Raw genomic sequence first — 19,852 nt, 5'->3', positions numbered from 1 at the left:
GAGACAGAGAGAGGCAGTATCCCCAGATGACTTGGATCACAACGACACATATCTCGTGATGTCGAGAGAAGTCATCACAGCGGCACACCACGCCACCACAGCGAGGGCCGGAAACACGCCGAGAGGGACATGACCGACCAAGCCTCCGGGTGGTGCTTACCTGATACGCCGCCGGCCGAAGTAGTGCGAGGAGGCGCGCCTCTCCTCCTCGCTCGGGTAGCTGGACGGGCCCCTCTTGCCCGGCTGCGAGTCGAGCTCGCTGGATTCCGGGTAGCCGATCTGGTTGTTCTGAACGTCCGACAAGCTGGAAGAGGCTGAAAAGGCGCGGCGGGTTCGAATGTGTTTGTAGAGCTGTAGACGCGTGGCGTTTATGTTTTATCACCGACTTAACTCACTCAGCGAAGCTATTCATAGCAGCGGCCGAAATATGCAAGGGAGGTATTTCGGTTTGGAAAATAAAAAGTTGTGAATGGGAAACACTCAAAAACCTTAGTGACGACATGCGCTCGTAGTATGCAATCTTGGAAATAAGTTAGGTACAAAACCACGCATAGACCAACTCACGAATACCGAGATATCACAAATGATCGTGCAATTTGCGGTGTTGGGGGTCAAACCGCAGAAAGATACAAACCCGGGCCTTACGATGTCGAGTTGTAACAAATTTCATCAAACTCACACAGAAACCTGGCTCGCCGACAGAAGGTTCTGTTTCCAGCCATCCTGGGCGTCAAAACCGGGGGCAGGGGGGGGGGGGGGCATGGAGTCCCGCTTGGAGCCGTCCGCACGCGAGGTGATGCCGGCACTTACGCTCCAGTCTAGTAGAGTTAAGGTCATCGGTGGCAGCCGAGGTCGAGTTTCCGGCGGCACCCGGCAGCTGGCTCCGGTCAGTCTCCGAGGCAGACAGCGCCAGGCAGCAGATTACCTGGGGCGACACAGCACCAGTCGGTCACAGACGCTGCGTGCTACAGCGCTGGCCGAGACCAAAACGGTAAAACGTGTAAGCTGATTTCTGATTGGTTGAAAAACGTGCTAGAAAACTCCGCTGATGAGACGACAGTCGCGGCATTCGTTGCTGTCTGGAAAAGTAATCAACTTCTCGCCTTCTAGTAATTAATTTGTGTTCGATGAGCCCATGGATCCGTAACCTTCACAGCCGCTTGAAAAAAAATATCTGACAAGTGACAGTGCCTGGAAAAATGTGGGCTTACTTGAATCTCAATTACAAAGAATGTCGGGAAACCGCCACAGCGCAGACCACAAAGTTATCCACGCTAACGAACGCCTGTCCAAGCCCGCCACTGGACGGGCCTGCTCGCACCAACAGCCGACACCGTTCCCCGTCCCGCACCCGACTACCTCGGAGAGCAGTGAACCGCAGCACACCTCGCAACTCCAGCCGGCCGCCGCGCCCGCGGGCTGGCCACGGCCACGTACCGGGCAGGAGAGGCCCTGGTCGGCGCGGCATCTCTCGTCGGCGCCGATCACCGGCGGCAGCAGGCTGGGCGCCGGCGTCGTCGACGTCGTCGTCGTCGTCGGCTCCGCATCCGCCGTCGTCCACGTCTCCGCTGCCACGATGTCCTCCTTCGCCGTGGTGGCGCTAGCGGTGGTGGTCGGGCTGGCGGTGGTGGTGGTGGTGGTGCTGGTGGTAGTGGTGGTTGGAGTGGTGGTGGTGGTGGTAGCTGACGTGGTGGTGGTCGTCGTCGTTGAGGTGGTGGTGGTGGTGGTTGAGGTGGTGGTGGAATTCGGCGCTGGCGTGGTTGTGGTTGTGGTAGTGGCGGTGGTGGTAGTGGTGGGGGTTGTGGTGGTCGATGTTGTGGTAGTGGTGGTCGCCGCAGTGGTGGTGGTCGCAGCGGTAGTGGACGTCGTGGTAGAGGTGGTCGTAGTAGAAGTTAGCGCCGCGATCAGACCACCACCAACCTCCGGATCCACGGCCTCCTGCCACCGCTGGCCCGCCGCCGCCCTCGCCTCAGCCCCTCGCAAGGCGACGGCAGCCGTGACCGGCGTCAGCAGACTGGGCGCCGCCGTCGTGGACCCGTTCTCCGAGCGGTCCTGTTTGACGGTGGACTCAGCGGCCGTCGCCGCCTTCGCGCTCGTCGGCCGCGGCGTGGTAGTCGTCTCGGCGGCGGCGGCGGTGCCGTTCGCGCCCGGCTGGGCGGTGGTTGGCGCCAGGCCCTCATCGCGCGCGCCACCGCCGGCCGCCACTGCGCCCGTGCCTGAGTACGGCACGGGCACCAGCGTCGTCTCCAGCCGGTTCACGTCCAGCGGCAGCCCAGTGGCCGGAGACTGCTCCTGCTCCACGACAGTCCAGTCCTCCTTGGCGGGCAGCGGCGGCGGCGGCGGCGCTGGCGGTGGCACCATCGTCGTCTCCGGAACGAGAGTGTACGGCACGGCGGTGCTGGCGATCCGCCCCTGCGGCGACAGGGGCTCCACGTCGCTGAAGTTGCCGGTGTCGTTGCCAGTCAAGAAGGGTCGAGGGAAAAGGCTGCCGTCCGGTCGGTGGTGCGCGTCGGTCTCGGTGGAGGTATGGTTGGTGTTGGCCAGCAGGGCCTGGTGCTTCTGCCACTCCATGATGTAAAGGGTGGCCATCGCTATCAAACTGAAACAGACCGAGTCTCGTTTGACAGAGGCTAGCGCGTAAGTTCAGTCGCAAGCTCTTATGGGCAATTAACGTAGCTTGAAATTAATACATCTGGCCAAAGGATGCTACAAAATAGCAAGCTTTGGCACGATGACAACCTGCTATCACAACCGTTCGTAGCGCTTGGTTTTATAAGTTCATAATGAATGTATTTAGCAGCATGCAATAGTTGTCACGTGTGCTATGCTAAGAATGCAAAATATCACTCGCGTAATATGAAATACATCGATGTATGATTGCTCGGTAAGACGCTCAACCATTTCTGTGATGCATTTAGGACATTGTTGAATAAAGCATATCGACTCGAATGGATTCCTCAGTCGGGTAACATCGAATCAAGGTCCCCGCAAAGAAAATCGTGTTGCGTTGTTGCTGACCCCGCACCCAAAGCGGTCCCAGCAGGGTAATTTTATATTTAAATAATTTTATCCCTTTGTGCGGATCGAAGTCAAGTAATTTCCACGCCACACGAGTGGCCGCCCCAAAGGCTGACAGTTAATGAACCAGCCTGCCCTGCGCAGATCGCAGATGCTGGCTGGCGTGCGTTGATGGCACTGAACACGATGTTACATGCAGTAACTGACGAGATCGCCAATCACGGACCCAGTGAGGCCCCCTCCCAGTGGCGGCCTCAAGAGACCCCCAGTTTCGTCTCGCACCATGGCCCGTACAGGTGACGGTGGGAACACAGCCAAAACAAACATCACATGGTATGAAAAGCAAGAGACACTCACCAGAAGAGCATGACTAGGATCAGGACGCAGACGCCGCCCTGTACCAGCCGGTTGTGCAGCAGGCCCTGAGGCGGCTTGGGCTTCCGCTTGTGGATGTGGGATGATGAAAGGTAGCTGGACGCTCGACTCGTCACTGAAGTAACACAAAAATGGATGTGGCGATAGGCAACATACAATACAACCACTGAGACAAACATGAACGCACTCAAGACGCCCATTCAGACAAAGATTCGAGCGATAACATCTCAAGACTGCAGGTTCCTAGGTTAGCATGAGCAGTAACAATGAACCCACTTCCTGATCTGAAGTACGGCTTCACTGCATACCACCAGCGACGCGTCAGTAAGAGGTGCTAAGCAACAGTGAGCAAAGTTACATCGAAGACAAACCATCCACACCTAAGAGGCTTCCTAATACCCATCAACACCCCGCACAGGCTACCTGCGCCAGTCCCTTGGTCTCATGCGTGGTCTCCCTATCGTCCGCCTCTTGTACCTGTGGAGATGCTGCTGGTGGACTTGAGACTGCCGTGGCGCTTCAGCTTAGCCAGCCGCCGGTTCATCCGCTCCAGCTCCTCGATGCGGTTCTCCAAGGTGCCGGTGACCTTGCAGAGCTCCTTCACTGCGCCGATGTTCTCCATGAAGATCCGCTCCTGCGGCGGTGACAGGTTAGTCTCTGTCACAGGTCACTGTCCACAGCCACGCTCCTGACTCACAGTCTCTGTCACAGGTCACTGTTCGCAGCCATGCTCCTGACTCACAGTCTCTGTCACAGGTCACTGTCCACAGCCACGCTCCTGACTCACAGTCTCTGTCACGGGTCACTGTCCACAGCCACGCTCCTGACTCACAGTCTCTGTCACAGGTCACTGTCCACAGCCACGCTCCTGACTCACAGTCTCTGCCGCAGGTCATTGTTCGCAGCCACGCTCCTGACTCACAGTCTCTGTCACAGGTCAGTGTTCGCAGCCACGCTCCTGACTCACAGTCTCTGTCACAGGTCATTGTTCGCAGCCATGCTCCTGACTCACAGACTCTATCATAGGTCACTGTCCACAGCCACGCTCCTGACTCACAGTCTCTATCACAGGTCACTGTCCGCAGCCACGCTCCTGACTCACAGCCTCTATCACAGGTCACTGTCCGCAGCCACGTTTCTGACTCACAGGCCCTGTCACAGGTCACCGTCCGCAGCCACGTTTCTGACTCACAGCCCCTGTCACAGGCCACTGTCCGCAGCCACGCTCCTGACTCACAGCCTAGGTCACTCTATCATAGGTTACTGTCTGCAGCCACGCCCCTGACTCACAGCCTCTATCACAGGTCACTGTCCGCAGCCACGCCCCTGAACCAGCTCGGGCGGTCACCACGGCTCTGACTCTGGTCAACACTGCCGCGGACCAGCGACAGCTCTTGCACGCAACCACAGTGACAGCCCAGCCATAGAGATATCCTCGCATTAATGCCGACTGGGACGGAAGCATGTTATCCATGTCACCACCATCACAGCTCAAGAGAACTTCAGCGGTGGTGTCGCCAGTGTCGCGCAGCTCAGTAAATGTTCCCCACATGACCAACACGTTTCGCGGACCTTCCATATCGACGCCATACCGACACTGCCACAAACCCGCCGATGCCTCAAGTCATCCGGACCACCACCGCCAGCGCTCAGATAACTCTCTCCGCACCATCATCCCACCACTCAAACGTGGCGCAGGCATACTCTCAGAAGATTCCCAACGTGCCGCCATCATCGCTACGCCTAGCGACACCACCATCACACCTGGTGTCGGCATTGCTACAACCAGCGTTACCACCACCACACCCATTGTCGCCATTGCCACATCCGCGCCACCACTGCGCGGCCCGCACGCACCTTGTTGACGACCAGGAAGTTGTCGACGGTGCGGCCGCTGGGGAGGAGGACGTCGCCGGCGGGGCGCACGGCGTCCGGCAGAATACGCTGCACCTCCTGGGCGATGACGCCCGTGTCAGCCGCCTCCTCCAGGCCGACGCTCTCGGCGAACTCGTCGACGTAGTTGTACTTGACGACACGCAGCTTCTGCACGTTGTTCAGCTGCTCCTTGGTGTCCAGCTGGCGGGGTCGGGGCGGAGCAAGCGGTTACGAGTGGGGTTGGGGTGAGATCGCGTAGATGAACGTGAGCCTTTCGGTGTTTGTTTCTCAAGCCTTTGAAAGAATTTCTCACGCGATGTGAGATCCGCCAGGTGTAAATGTTTCCCAAGGCTTCTCCATGAAGGTCAAGCATCGCGAAACATGAAAACAAGGTTCTGAATAGCTTTCGCGCCGTGCTGGTGGAGGACGGGTTCAGTGAAACCGCGCGCTGGGCCGCATACCTCCTGAATTTCGTCCTTGACGCGCCGGTCGCTGGGGTTCATCACGTGCCCGGTGAGCTTGAGGTTGCCGTGCACCACCAGCGCCTCGTCCGGCTTGTCGGTGTTAATGCCGACGCGACCCACGTGGTAGGTGGAGTCCTGCGTCTGGCCCTTCTGCCAGCACAGCTCCACGTCCGACTCGAACTGGCCCGGGTTGGACGCCTGCCGGCACACCAGAGAGGGGGGGGGGGAGGGGGGGGGCAGGGTCAGCGCTGGCGGACGAGCTGGAGGCAGCCGCTGCAGGCGGTGCACAGCTCGCGCCACGGAGGAGGAATGGTTAGGAGGGACACAGGATAGAAAAAGACGGTTCAATACGAACATTTGCGCACACTCTGCGGATACACATGTCATGGCACGGCGTAGGATCATCGCCGCATGTTCCGCTTCCGGTGGCGGGGGTCACCTGCGTCGTTGTGTTCTCGCGCGATACCAAGCGTGCCGTCATGATAAACTGTTCGACTTTTTAAAACACATATAGGGAGCTCGCATGAACGAAAAACAATTTGCGACCACAAATTGCCGGCGAATGCCTTTGCCTTCAACACAATAGATCAACCGTGGCAACCAGAAGATGCAATGGCTTTCCTAAATTTTGACTGGAGGTGTTCACTTACGAGGGGGTATTTACTGTGCGATTCACCATAAAGCAACAACCAACACCGAGCCATGCGATATAATACGCGGGCAAACTAAAGCATGTCGAGTAGACGGGGAGAGAGAGCAGCCCCGAATGCGACGAGAGCGGTCGGCAGAGGTACGGAGCGCAGCGGCGACCGTCCTGTTTGATCAATACAGGATCCTCGCCCAAAATAAGTGATACACCAGCCCGGCGCCGGCCAAGGGCCTCCAACAGATGTCAGACCACTCCCCATTCCTTTCGGGGTGGAGCCGCCCTCTCCGGGCACGGTCTCGGGTCTGCCGACCAGCCGTCCAACACCTGCTGTGGCGCCGACCCTCACCAGGCGCCTGCGGAGACCCTGACGCACGCCGTACTTGTACCGTACCTGACGCACGCCGTACTTGTACGCTATGCGATGGGAATACTCGAGGCGCTGAGCCTCATGTCGAGCATCGGATCGCGATATAATGCTTTCGTGACGCCCAGATGTGTTAGATGTGTGCTGAACCAACGGCGACAACGAAAAACCAGGGACGGGGCTCATATGACAAGCGCAGCGAGATGTTTCCCACGTGTTTTCGTTGCGGCATAAATTTTCCTATGTGACACGCTCGTTACACTTTTGACGCCTTCCTACTACGTGCATGCCCCCTTCACTTTGTGCAAGAAGCCAGCACCAAAACTGAGTAAATGCAGGTCCGGGATCCAGCGGGCTTCCAATGAAATCAGTTAACAAGCCGCAAAAAGACCGTGTGACTCGACAAGATTTCAGGACATGTTCCCAGAATCGCGAATTTAAGCTTGTCCCAACAAACGCCAACGAAGAGTACCTTGCCAACAATAGTGACATCCTATTCTTCTATAGCATTGCGCATGACCACAAAACGGTCATATACGTGCTCAGATAGCCACCAAGAAATCAGTGAGATCTACACAGCGTTCTTGCCGGGCTACCCATCACTGCGGACAACAGGGTCGGCAGCAGTATTACGGGGAGAGGGTACATCTCCACAAGATAGGTCAAAGTGGCCGAGATTATGTCATGAATTTCTTGCGTGCCAAACGTAAGAAGTTGCAAATTTTAGGCATGTAGTATCTTTCGTTTTGTCAGATTTTTGTTCTTTCTGCTCTAAAAGTTCTGCAAAGCATTTTATGCTTGCATATTTTTGCCTAAGGGAGGCCACCATACGTTGTACCATATAGTGGCACAAGCATAACGTAAGCACGTTAGGCGATTACATAATGGCGGCGTGTGTCGAAGCAACATGCATGAATGGGTGGCTCAAAACTGCTTTTGAAAAGACATCTTACTTCTACCGAAAAGCACATGTGTTTAACTTTTCTTGGGAGAACCAATATCTCTAACGCCACTGCACATAACGTTGTACAGCGGACTAAAGGTTCCTTGCAAGCAATCCAATTTTAGTGATGGTTGCCATTTGCTCCAGTCTGAACGGATTTCCATCCCCCTTCCCACTTCACAGGTGGCTGCGGGGAGCGTTGCAGACTGGTCTGTGCCCGGGCAATGAAATGGGGACACATAACGGCACCATACCGGCCCGCAACGCCGCGTCCAGTCCGGCATCACGCCAGTCACCCCGCGCCGGATCCCGCCAGTCACCGTCACACGGCAGCCCAGACCAGCATCACACCCAGACCGTGACGTCAGGCGCAACATGCCGCGCTGCATCCGTGTGTGTGGGAGGGCCGGCCGACACGCGCCCGGGCCATAACGCCAGGAGAGGGGGGGGGGGGGGGGCACCGTACCCGGACGATAATGCGCTCCGTGGCGAACTGGATCAGCGGGTGTCGGCTCTCGCCCACGGCAGCCTGCAGGCTGACCACCAGGTAGAAGAAGCGCTGGTCCGGGTTTGGCTTGCCCTTCTTGCGCATGTTGTTGGTGGTGGTCTCGGAGAAGTGGAGCCGACCGACCGTGATCTTCACGGTCTGCTCCGGGTTCAGCTCCACGCTGCAATGGCCCAGTGGTCACGTGACGGTCGGATGGCGGCGTCCGTTAAGGTCGTGCGCCCCTGCACAGTGACGTGGAAAATGGCCACGGCTTGCGCAATTTGCATTGGCCGTAGGCTGACGCGAGGAAGCCGATCTGTTCGCGTTGCCTGCCCAAGTGCATCGCTTTAAGAGTTAGCAAACATTTGGTATTCATCTGGTGCAATGAGAGACTCAGAAAACAGGCTGCGATCTCCAACAGCCGTCGCATGCAGCAGGACGGGCAAAAGGATGCCCGCGTCCGCGGACACCGGCTTGCCAGAGACTGCGGTGGAAACGAGTCGAGGATGGAGATATTTTGCCGGCGGAGGGGACTTCGGTGCCGACTAATCCCTGTTATCAGATTGCGGGAGCCTTGCCTGACGCATCGCCAAGGTTTCCATGCCTAATAGCGGTCACGTGACCCGGACGGCGTATCCCGTTTTCTAACCGGTCTCCAGCACAAGGCCGCCCGGTTTGCCAGCGCTGCCAGTGGCTGACGACTTCAGTGAAATCTCACTTTACCACCGCTAGGTGTCTTCGCCGCTGAGTGCAAAATTAGCGACGGGAGCCGGTGCAGGTTAGAGTCGCGTAGTAGGGCAGAGCACTTACACGACTGGTTTGTAGCACCGCTTGGTGCGGTCGCTCTGGCTCTGCTCCACTTTGATGCACTGGTTCGGGCTCTCCGTCTTCACGCCAAAGAAGTTGACGATAAAGGCGTCGATCTTCTTGAGCCCGTCGGCCGTCTTCACGTAGTGCGGCCTGCTGACCGGCTGGTGGATGTGACACGTGATCTGGAAGTGGTTCTTCTTCTGGCAGACGAACGCCTCGTCCGAGTTGGAGTAATTAAAGCCTTTGTCGGCGTCCACCTTGAAGTAGGGCGTTTGCCTGTCGGGGGAGGAGCACAAAAAACGGTCATCTGATCACGGAGCGCGAGGTGCATTCACGGTACTGTACTCAGAAGCCACGCAATGACAGGGGTCTCAGCTTTGATAGTTGGCTCGCGTGAGGCGGAGGGAGGAATCTGTGCACAAGTGGGAACACGAATATCGTATAACCTCAATTACAGATGCGGACGGTGACGTCACAGCGCGTCTGTTTGGTCGATACAGGATGCCTGCCCGGAATAGGCGGACCACCAACTCAGAGTTGAAAAGTCTGGGCGATCCAACAAAAGGTTAACGACACTGTAAAAATCCAATGATCCGTTATGGGGTACGGGCTTAAGTTCTTCAGCTTTGAAGCATCATGGCGCACACAAAGCACGCGATGGCCTCAACACTCGAGAACTGCCACAACTCGGCGCGCTGCCCATACAGATGTTCTGGAGCACACAGATATCTTCGCCCTCACCCAACACCCTAAAGTAGCCATTAACGGAATAAAATACAATGATACGTTCAATTTAACATACTGAAAACAATCGACTTGATTTACCACATTTCAACCAACGTAAATCCCTCCATTTTGTGCAAAAGCACAAGCACCCGCGGTCGACCGGGCCTCAAAAAGGGATAATACACACACACACACACACACACACACACACACACACACACACACACACACACACACACACACACGCATACGTACATATATATATATATATATATATATATATATATATATATACACGCGAATGTCGGGCGGAGCGCACACCCCTCAAAGGTTTACCACACCACCTGCTTGCTCTCGTTACCAGGTCTTTGGATGGCAAGCCCCGAACTAGTGCTCCGTCAAACAACCATCGTACGAGGCGCGCCGAAGTTCGCGCGAAACTCACAGCTCCTTCAGGTTGGCGTCACACGTCTGGTGCCACAGGTTCTGCTGGAACGGCGTGAAGCGGATGCACTGGTAGGCGGGGTCCATGTAGCTGGTGATGTCGTTGCTACAGGACATGTCGAAGGTGTAGTCGTCCTCCTCCAGGCCGGCCTGGGTGACGATGGGCGGCAGCGAGAGCGGCGGCGCCAAGTTGGACGGCGGCGGCACCCGCGGCCCTGCTGGCGATCCCGATCGGGTCGAGCCCAAACGGACATCAGCCGGCGGCCGGCGTAACGTCACGCGGTGTAACGTCACGCGGTGTGACATCACACGGCGCTCGGTGGTCAGGGGCGGGGACTCACCGAGCAGAAAACACTTCACTTTAGTGCGCGGGACACTTAACGCGGAGATCAGCGAGCGCCAGCAATTAGAGCTCGACGGACGCCCACGCGCGGAGTTCAGACGGCACTCACATTCAGAGCCCAACGGACACTCACGCATTGAGGTCAGAGGGCACTCACACTCACGCACAGAATTCAGACGGCACTCACAATCAGAGCCCAACAGACACTCACGCATTGAGGTCAGAGGGCACTCACACTCACGCACAGAGTTCAGACGGCACTCACAATCAGAGCCCAACGGACACTCACGCATTGAGGTCAGAGGGCACTCACACTCACGCACAGAGTTCAGACGGCACTCACAGAGTCCAACAGACTCACGCATTGAGCCCAGAGAGCACTTACGATCAGAGCCCAACGGACACCCAGAGCGCAGAAAACACTGACACACAATACCCAGTGACAAACTCAGAGTTTCGATACCTAATCCGCTATAAGGCCAGGCTTTTGAACCCACACAGAGTTTAGCGGCCAGCCACGTTTCCCACTGTCCACGGACACGCAGAATAGGCCACACTCATGGCTATGGGAGTGGCACGGGGGCGCACAAAACCGGCGCAGGGGGGAATTCTAACGAGACCATGGAGAGGGGTGGTTCCAGTGAGCTGCCAGGCACCGCTGTCGTGTAAAGCTACTTTGCTGTTGTAAAGATGCGCAATTGTGGCAGACCAATGTACGGTGACTAGGATAAGGCCTCGTCAAAGCATCTATGAAACGTTTGGTGATTGAGACGGGCGTTTGGATGCGCTTAGAAACCAGCCAAGTGCATCGAAATGCCATTTGTACGATCAGAATGCAACCGTCGCTTTGTGTTTTAAACGGCTGACATCTGTCTGGTCTCAAAGCACCGTTTTCAATTACTAGGAGCGTGCACCTATCAAACACTCACTTCTCCTGAATATGCCCAGATGTGATTAGTTTGCCTGCAGGTCGTTTGCAAACACATCCCCAGATTTCAGTGGGCGACAATACACATTGTTCGCAAATTGCCTGGTCATGATCAGTAATGAACGGACCGACGTCATTTCCCTGGTATCATAAAACAAACGGGCCTTTGTGCTGATCAAATCGCCAACATCACCCCCGCCCCGGAAACGATGCTACATTAGACACCATTGGCATCACCTTAATGATCCGGCGCACTCAACGAATCAGTTTCCAGAAACCTGCCAGTCCGGACCGTAGTCTTCCAGCAGAGGTTTGCGAATCGGTGGCAAGTCATTCGCCAGCATCGCCAAACTTCACCAGATTAGGCAGACACATTTCCGCCGTGGTCGTTACACGAAGTTGGGCTGGGGCACGCGCCTGGAACCGGCTAGCACGAGCTCGTAAACGAGCACCGGCCCACCAATCCTGGGGCAAGCTCCCGACGACTGCGCCACAAACGCCGCGGCTCGGCGGCCGCGCCGCACTCGCCGAAGCAGACGATTTGGCTGTCATTGTCCAACTGCCGACCGCGATTGATACGAAACGATTACGTGCGAGCGTGAAGCGAGGCTTCAGCAGGAAATCACAGGTCGCCGACGGCAGCGCCCCTGTGAAGTCTGCCTTAAAGTGCTGCTAGTTCAACGCGTCTGAAAGAGCAGCCAGCACAGCAGAAACTTCGGCTTCCAGACAGCATGCACGCATTTCTCCACAGAGCGAACGTTCTTCCAATGGCGTCCTCTGATGATCAATGTACCTCTCACGACCAACGACTGCCTCCGATACGAACAGCGGCGTCGCGTCGGTAACCACTACCGGCCGACTCGGGGTCAGCTGCCCGGAGCGCACCTGACGCGCCGAAGCCAGGCGCGCGGCGCCAGGTGTGACGCCTGGTCGCCCCACATGTCCGCTTCTGACGCGGTCGCGACCGTGACGACCGCCGGGAGGCCGGACACAGCCGTTGGTGTCACTCATTGTCCCAATGGGAGCATACGTTTCCACGCACGATTCATTCCCCCGCGGGTTTTTCCACTCACTGCGCCGCGCAAACGAGTTGGCTTAAATGACGACCTGTTGCTTTTATGGCAGCGTAACAGAGGGGCAGGTGAGGGTGGGGGTGAGGGAGGGAGCACAGCGTCGCCACGTATTATTTCTGTACCTAACACATACCCCCTCGGCGGACTGACGGGAGGGACATAGCGCCGCGCAGGCCCGACACTGGTGTCCGTGCCGGCGACGCATGAATGTACTTGCCGGGGGTGGCAGCGAAGCGTCCCACGTCAGCGGTGTGGCGTAACCGACGCGGCCAGCCGCGGGTCACGTGGGCGCAACAGCTGGCCAACGGTCAAGGCCGCGCTGGAGCCGCACGCGCGGCGCGGGCGGGCCGCACCTCCGGGCTCGGCTGGGCTGCAGCCGCGCTGCTACATATGGTAGCTTTCGGGGCTTAACGACGCAGTCGACGTGTAAGGCCGTTCAACACTGGCGTCCCTCTCTCCGGGCGCCGCGGGGAACGGCGAGACTCTTAGCCGGGAGGGTCGGGCCGGGAGGCCGCGATCAGCTCCGGAGAGCGTTCGGCACTCTTTGACCGTGAGCGGCTGAAGACTGAACGTCGTTCGGAATAACAGAGTGACTGGGCTGCTTCGTTCCTGTATCACCGCGCATGGAACGCACACCGCATGTATGCGCAGCGCATATGGCAAGGGCGAGACATGTGCCGCGTCTTCAGCAGGTTGTGGACCCCGGCAAACACAGCGCGACAGTCCCATGTGAGCAGAGCTAGCCCACTGGCGTTGGTTGGAAACGGGTTGATCGACAAAAAAAGACGAACGGGATTTTCTCCAATCCAAAAAGGCTGTCACAACCGCGCCCATGCATGCCAGGCTGAAACTTGTTCAGTTGAAATCCAGTCGATGCAAACGCGTATGTTTTAGTGCATGAGCATGCATCATTTCGATCATAAAACACCAAATAGCCGTCGCAGGCTGCGAGCATGCTCGACATACATGGCTTGCGTTATGCGCATAGACGAGCGGGTGCTGCGGGTCTGCAGGTGCGGGCCGCGAGCGCGCTCGAGTCGACCGGTTTGTGGAAAACACGGACACATCGCAGCACGAAATCTGCAAGGGCCGTGCCATATCGCAACCCCACGAGCGTCCGATTTCAGGCCGCGCCACAATTGTAGTGTACAACGACCTGCATGCAGGGATTACGTTACAGGACGGGCAGAGCACGTCACATGCCCGGCTGCCAAAACACATCGGAAAACGGCCGGTGCTGTGGCGCGGACGCTTTTCCCTCCCTTCGCTACATGCTCCAGGTGAAACGCTGACGTCCCCGCCCCCGCCCAGCAGAGGCCATCTGTCCGGCGAAGCGATAGAGCACGACCTATGTACCGCCGGGCGCGTGCGCCACCCCGCCGCAGCCCAGCGCGACACGTGGGGTGTGCCATGATAGCCATGGTGTTACGGCTGTCAGCGGCAGCCTGTAGCAACGAGGCAGACCTGTGTCTCACTCCACATCACGAATGCGTTTCAGCAGCTACTCTCTTTGAGCACGGGCTTGACTCCCGCTCAAAGCAGCGCTGCGCATGCAATAAAGTGACCACGACCTCAAATTATGGAAGCACCCCGCACCGGTGCTCGAGCAACGGTGACTTCACCCACAATTCAGTTCACGTTGGAGCAATACTTTTCCCCGTGCATTTCAAAAGTATTCGTCGCATGTGTGCCTTGGACCAAAGTAATCTCAACCTCACATCTCCGGGCCTCGTGCGACATCACACGACACATGTGACGTGCAGGACAAACGCTACCTGACAAATTGACATACGTGTTGCATAGAAATACCGGACATATATCACCTCTGATTGCACGAAGCATGCCACAAGACAGATGACACCTGATAAACCAACCAACGTGTTGCACTGGTATGCTAGACACACATGACACCTGACTACACCATAATTGTTATCATAATTGTTACTTGCTTGTCGCATGACACAGGTGCATGACACGGGTGCCACGGGTCTCTCACGCCCAGGACAGACACACATATATGGTGTACGCATCATACGTGGCGCGTTTTGTACGCCTTACGCCTCGTTTCAATGGTACGCACGGCACACCTGACAAACGTGAAGCATAACAGGTGACACACCTGTCACACGCGACACGCCTGACACACTGGACACACCTGGCACCCGTGACACATTTGACATGCGTTATCCAGCCGCGCGCGCGCCGTGTCAATGCCGCGCGCCTGACGCCCGCGACATTACACCGCTCCCAACAACCGCGACACATCACGCGCTTGACAACGGCCGACGCGTGACACATCCGACACACAAGACCCACGACACACCCGACACCGGTGACATACCTGGCTCCTGCTTGATGGGCAGGTTAAGCAGCTCGGACGATGACAGCTTGCGCTTCTTATTTGGCGCTGCCGGCTGGGCGGCCGGCGAGTAAGCCGGACCCTGGGCCGCCAGCGGTGACCCGAACGCCGTCAGGGGCACCGGGCCCATGCTCGACATGGCCATCTGGGGACCGCGCCGGTGTCAGCTGACCCGCGCCGGTGTGAGCCGACGCGCGACGGCGGCCAGGCCGGTGCCGTCCCGGACAAGGAGGAGGGTGCTTGGTCTCGCGTGTTGTCGACAGCCGCGCTCGTGATATACCCGGTTCATTCTAAAAGCGTGCCAATGCATTTTGGCGTAAAAACCTGCCTCACGGTTGGTGCCATCTCGCCGTGCCTATATGGGTATATTCCGTGTGATTTTCGTAGCCAGCTTCGCTTCAATACACAGGCTTTTGTTGAATATCTCTGGACATGGATTAGGGGATGGAACATAAGACTATTTCAGGCTCAAGGCTGGGACAGTGCCGTGCAGGACATTTCAAATAAAGGAGCTGAAGTTTGACTTCCAGGAAAATGTGACGAGCATGCAATTCGAATGCCGTAGCACCGAGTCGTAAGTTCCTACTTGGTAGCGGCAGTCTAAAGAACGGGAATGAGAAAGTGAAATGGAGTTACGAGTCTCTGATCATCATGACAAGTATTCCAAGTCCTACCCATGCGTATGTACAATGCTGGGATTAAACAGAAGTGGGTCAGTAATTTAGCACGGAGCATGCCAACACTTCATCGGTGTGTTGCCGCAGTACTTGACGCCAATATGACAGCCACATCAATGGACAGTCCGGTTGTAGCGGTCGGCCGGGAGCGCCGACCTACGGATGCGTCACATATCTGCACAGATCCATTCATTTCCCTGTCGACGCCGCATTCGCAGAGCCGTTCCTCCAACCAGCGCGCCATGCTGGAGCCTGGGACTCCCAACCCACACAACGAGAAAGCGTTCCGCACACACCGGCCGCTCCCAGCCCCGGAAACTGCGGAGACCTGGCCGCGGCGGCGGGTTCGCTGACCTGTGACGAGATGCCTGGCGGCGGAAGCTGCGGCTGGCTGGTGGAGGGGGCGCCGTGGAACTGCACCTGGGCCGGCCCTCGCGCCCCGCCCATCATGAACGGGTGCGGCGCCTCGGAGAGATCGGTCAGGTGAGCCGACAGCGGCTTCTGATCTGTGGACGACGCGGCGGGGTCAGCGGAGGTCACAGCCGGCGGGGTCTTATCCGACGGGACCAGGTCAGCGGAGGTCACCGTCAGCGGGGTCCTATCCGACGGGACCAGGTCAGCGGAGGTCACAGACAGCGGGGTCCTATCTGACGGGACCAGGTCAGCGGAGGTCACAGCCGGCGGGGTCTAATCCGACGGGACCAGGTCAGCGGAGGTCGCAGCCGGCGGGGTCCTACTCGACGAGACCAGGTCATCGGAGGTCACCGCCGGCGGGGTCCTATCCGACGGGACCAGGTCATCGGAGGTCGCAGCCGGCGGGGTCCTATCCGACGAGACCAGGTCATCGGAGGTCACCGCCGGCGGGGTCCTATCCGACGGGACCAGGTCAGCGGAGGTCACCGCCGGCGGGGTCCTATCCGACGGGACCAGGTCATCGGAGGTCACCGCCGGCGGGGTCCTATCCGACGGGACCAGGTCAGCGGAGGTCACCGCCAGCGGAGCCCTATTCGATGAGGTCGGGTTTCGCGACGAGCTGTCGCGTGGCTTCTTGGACGACCGACTGATCAGACGGCGTGACACTTACAAAAAAAGATGCACGCAAAATGAAATAGAGGCACAGGGGAAACATAGGCGAGGCGCAGCGCATAACCTAAAAACGGCACACAAAGTGCGCAACAACAATCCAAAGGGGGAGGGGGGCAACAACGTAACGGAGCAGGAGCAATGCAACCACCGGCAGACAAAGAGACCAGCCGGCGCTAGTTCGTTATGCAGGAAGTTTGATCGATGAGAGTGGCCTCTAGCACCATTTTCATTACATTGGGCATTCATTGCATGCTGGTACAAGACTTTTAAAAATACTTTGTTTACGGAGTTTTTCAAGCGGCAGGGAAAACAAGTTAAGCTAATTGGCCTTTTTGTGCCAGAACGGATGCAAGTAAAATGTGACTGTGTGAGACCTCTAGTTCTGGTGTCTGCCAAAATTTGGGTCAGTTTTGCCCATTGCCTCATAAAGGAAAGCACAATATTCATTAAACACATGAGACACTCATGGAGAAGGGCGAACGAAGTCAGCATTGCCAGCTTCGACTTTGCTTTTGTGTTCCCCATGCTTCTGAGAGCTTTTAAATTTTGCAAATTACACCAGAATGAGCCCTTGGATTTTGTGAAACAAGTACCAACTACGACACACGATGTCGTGGTGCAGCAAACAAAAATTGCCTTCGACGTCGGAAACAGGAAGTACATACCGTCATATTGCAAAAGCTACGGCCATTCGGCAACGGAGTTGTGCACCATGGAATGTGGATATGATTTAGTACCTTAGTCATGGCATTAACTCAAAAAGGCTATTTTTGGACGGAAGGGATACCTCGTCGGCATAAAATAAATTCCAACCATATTCGAATGGCTGCCAGTTTATCCTATTACTTGCAGAATGAATGAAGGTGTACTAATGAAGTGAGCGTAGGTAACACCGATATATGTGAATGCAGGTGACTGGAGATGAGTTAGATGCACTCAATATGTGGGTGGAGGCAATCTTTACATACCTATCCTCAAAGTGCAGGTGAGATAGATTTACTTCCAATGTGAGTGCAGGGCTAGGGATGTACTTACATTATGATCTCAGGTGACGAAGATCTACGTCGAATTGAGTGAGCTGAGGCGAGACGCATGCATTTGTTACGTGAGTGGAGGTGAGATAGTTCCCGTACCAGGTGAGCGTATGCGAGATAAATCCACTTACGAGGTGCGTGCAGGCGAGAGGCATGTACTTACGAGGTGAGTGTAGGTGAGATGGATGATCCTGCGGGCTGAAGGGGGGTTCAGACCCCGAGTCCGGTGGACTGTCGGGCAGGTGGCTGCAGGCAAGAGCACACCGGTGTCAACGGCGCGCTCAAAAACATCGGCGACGCGCTTTTGAGAACGCGATCAACATGCTGCAAAGGCTCGCTGGGGCAGAAATATGTTCAGTTAATGGGGATTCAATTACGTGCGCATTCCTTGTTTGGGTACGGATTTATTGTCGGATGCCTTGCGGGATGTTGAAGATGAGTCACCACTCTCGCCCCAGCTGATGCAAGTGCCAGTCATTGTGCACGGGCACAGCGGCCTTGCATGCTGCCATTTCCATACTTTCGACATCTTATTCCAAATTCAGAATGCCAATATTTACCAATGTCATGGTTGTGGAATAATGATTTGGTTTCGCAATAAATGGATGGCGTTGCTCGATTCTTGGAGCCCACGCACTGTTAGAGTAACTGGTTTACAAAGGTCATTTGGGCGAAAGTCAAGTCTGATATCGCGTGCCCCACGGAACTTAAACAACTTCACGGTCACGGGTCACCCAAATGTCCAAGCTGCAATGATGCGCATTAACTGAATCCGCATTACATGATTGGTGCATCGACCCGTTCTAGGATGCAGGGGCCTACAACTACCGCAGCAAAGTCCTCTTGCGGATGAATCTGGGACGAGGCTGTCTTGTTCGACCCCACAGCTTCGAATCAAATCAATGAAAGGTGGACATCCATTTGGCACATCTAATTTGAAATGTATGGACTGAACTGCACACTAACGTTGATCAGCAACTTCATTCACACACCATCGCATGGCAAATATATCATCACCAACGTCCTTTGCAAATGCGATGACGACATGCACAAGTGCATCATGAACTGATTGCGACGCATGATGTTCGATTACGAGCTACAAAGAAAGAAAGAAAAAGAGCCGCGAATTAGTAATCATTGCTGGAATATTGCTCGGAAGTACCCGGTGCGCCGCACCGACCGGGGTTTCTCGAGGCAGATGTTCCGATGTTGCCTCGACGTTGACCTTTACAATCCATCAATAACTGGATGGGAGGAAAACATCCGGGAACAAATAGAGCGCACGTTCCACGGCTACTAGTTCTGCAGAAGTGTTTCAGCGGCTCGTGTTTGCTCCCGTCCAGCGGATGCCATTCAGCCTCGAACACGGGGCATCCCAGGTCCTGGCGCGATGCAACGTCCAGGATTCAGCAGAACACCATAGGTCACTATAAACACCCAGCCCTCATAACACCGCCGCCCGCCGCGGAGCGCCCCATCTCTCAGGGGCGGCGGGCACCGGCACACCGCGGCATTCCGGCTGGCCGCAGGAGGAGGGCGGCAGGTCTCCCCCGCCGGAGCGTGGGCGACCGGCGGCGAGCGTCGTCCTTGGCGGCGCGCGAACCGGCCGCGGCGGCTCCCGGCGCGAGGCCAGCCTGTTTTAATCGACGGACCGACAGTGAATCCGGGTGGACCGAGGGGGCGGGGGCGGCGGAAGCGGACCGGCGCGTCACGGCCGCGGGCATTGACCATCACGTCAGCGACTTAGCGAATTATGGGGTATTGGTGCAGTGACAAGGAGTGACATGCCCTGCGTCATTTGCGATTTAAATGAACCATCTGGAGCGATATTAATGTAAGCAACTTTTTCACCCAGCTCACTATCGCAGTCACCTGTGCACCTCCATCCTTTAGTCACGCGACGTAACGAAGTTAATAAACATCCCACTTGAGGTGCGTCACCAACAGCCTACATGTTCCAGCAAGTTGTCCTACTTTGACATCGGCACAGCGACCTGACGTGCCACACTCGACGTCAGATATGAGGGCGCCCAGACGCCAACGCTCTCAGATACCATCTCACCGCAGGCACCCCCCGATGAGGTGTGACCTGTCAGGATCGAGCAGCATACATGCAACACGGTGCCGAACACGGCCTGGACGGACCCGGACGGGAGTTAGCGGGCGGACATGCAAACGGCCGGAGGCGAGGCTTTCG

At 56.6% G+C, this 19,852-nt stretch overlaps 1 protein-coding gene across 1 annotated transcript in view; it reads right to left on the bottom strand.

Annotated features, from left to right (window-relative positions):
• Positions 1-156: 156 nt before the first annotated feature.
• Positions 157-19,852, bottom strand: part of LOC119091456 (myelin regulatory factor) — a 59,724-nt gene continuing 40,028 nt past the window's right edge. Inside the window, exons 4-17 of the mRNA XM_037214254.1 lie at positions 17,819-17,901; positions 15,890-16,041; positions 14,841-15,003; positions 10,157-10,370; positions 8,986-9,261; positions 8,155-8,356; positions 5,730-5,930; positions 5,251-5,469; positions 3,871-4,027; positions 3,376-3,508; positions 1,757-2,599; positions 1,438-1,501; positions 811-925; positions 157-314 (exon numbers count right to left, since the gene is read on the bottom strand). Of these exons, the coding sequence (XP_037070149.1) occupies positions 157-314; positions 811-925; positions 1,438-1,501; positions 1,757-2,599; positions 3,376-3,508; positions 3,871-4,027; positions 5,251-5,469; positions 5,730-5,930; positions 8,155-8,356; positions 8,986-9,261; positions 10,157-10,370; positions 14,841-15,003; positions 15,890-16,041; positions 17,819-17,901 (2,980 nt within the window). The remainder of the gene's footprint in view (positions 315-810; positions 926-1,437; positions 1,502-1,756; positions 2,600-3,375; positions 3,509-3,870; positions 4,028-5,250; positions 5,470-5,729; positions 5,931-8,154; positions 8,357-8,985; positions 9,262-10,156; positions 10,371-14,840; positions 15,004-15,889; positions 16,042-17,818; positions 17,902-19,852) is intronic.

The sequence above is a fragment of the Pollicipes pollicipes genome, unplaced genomic scaffold (genome assembly GCF_011947565.3).
Source record: "Pollicipes pollicipes isolate AB1234 unplaced genomic scaffold, Ppol_2.1 Scaffold_3447;HRSCAF=4054_pilon_pilon_pilon, whole genome shotgun sequence".
NCBI classification, from domain to species: Eukaryota; Metazoa; Arthropoda; class Thecostraca; order Pollicipedomorpha; family Pollicipedidae; genus Pollicipes; species Pollicipes pollicipes.
The sequence above is the reverse complement of the archived record's forward strand: the minus strand, read 5'-3'. Positions and strand labels throughout refer to the sequence as shown.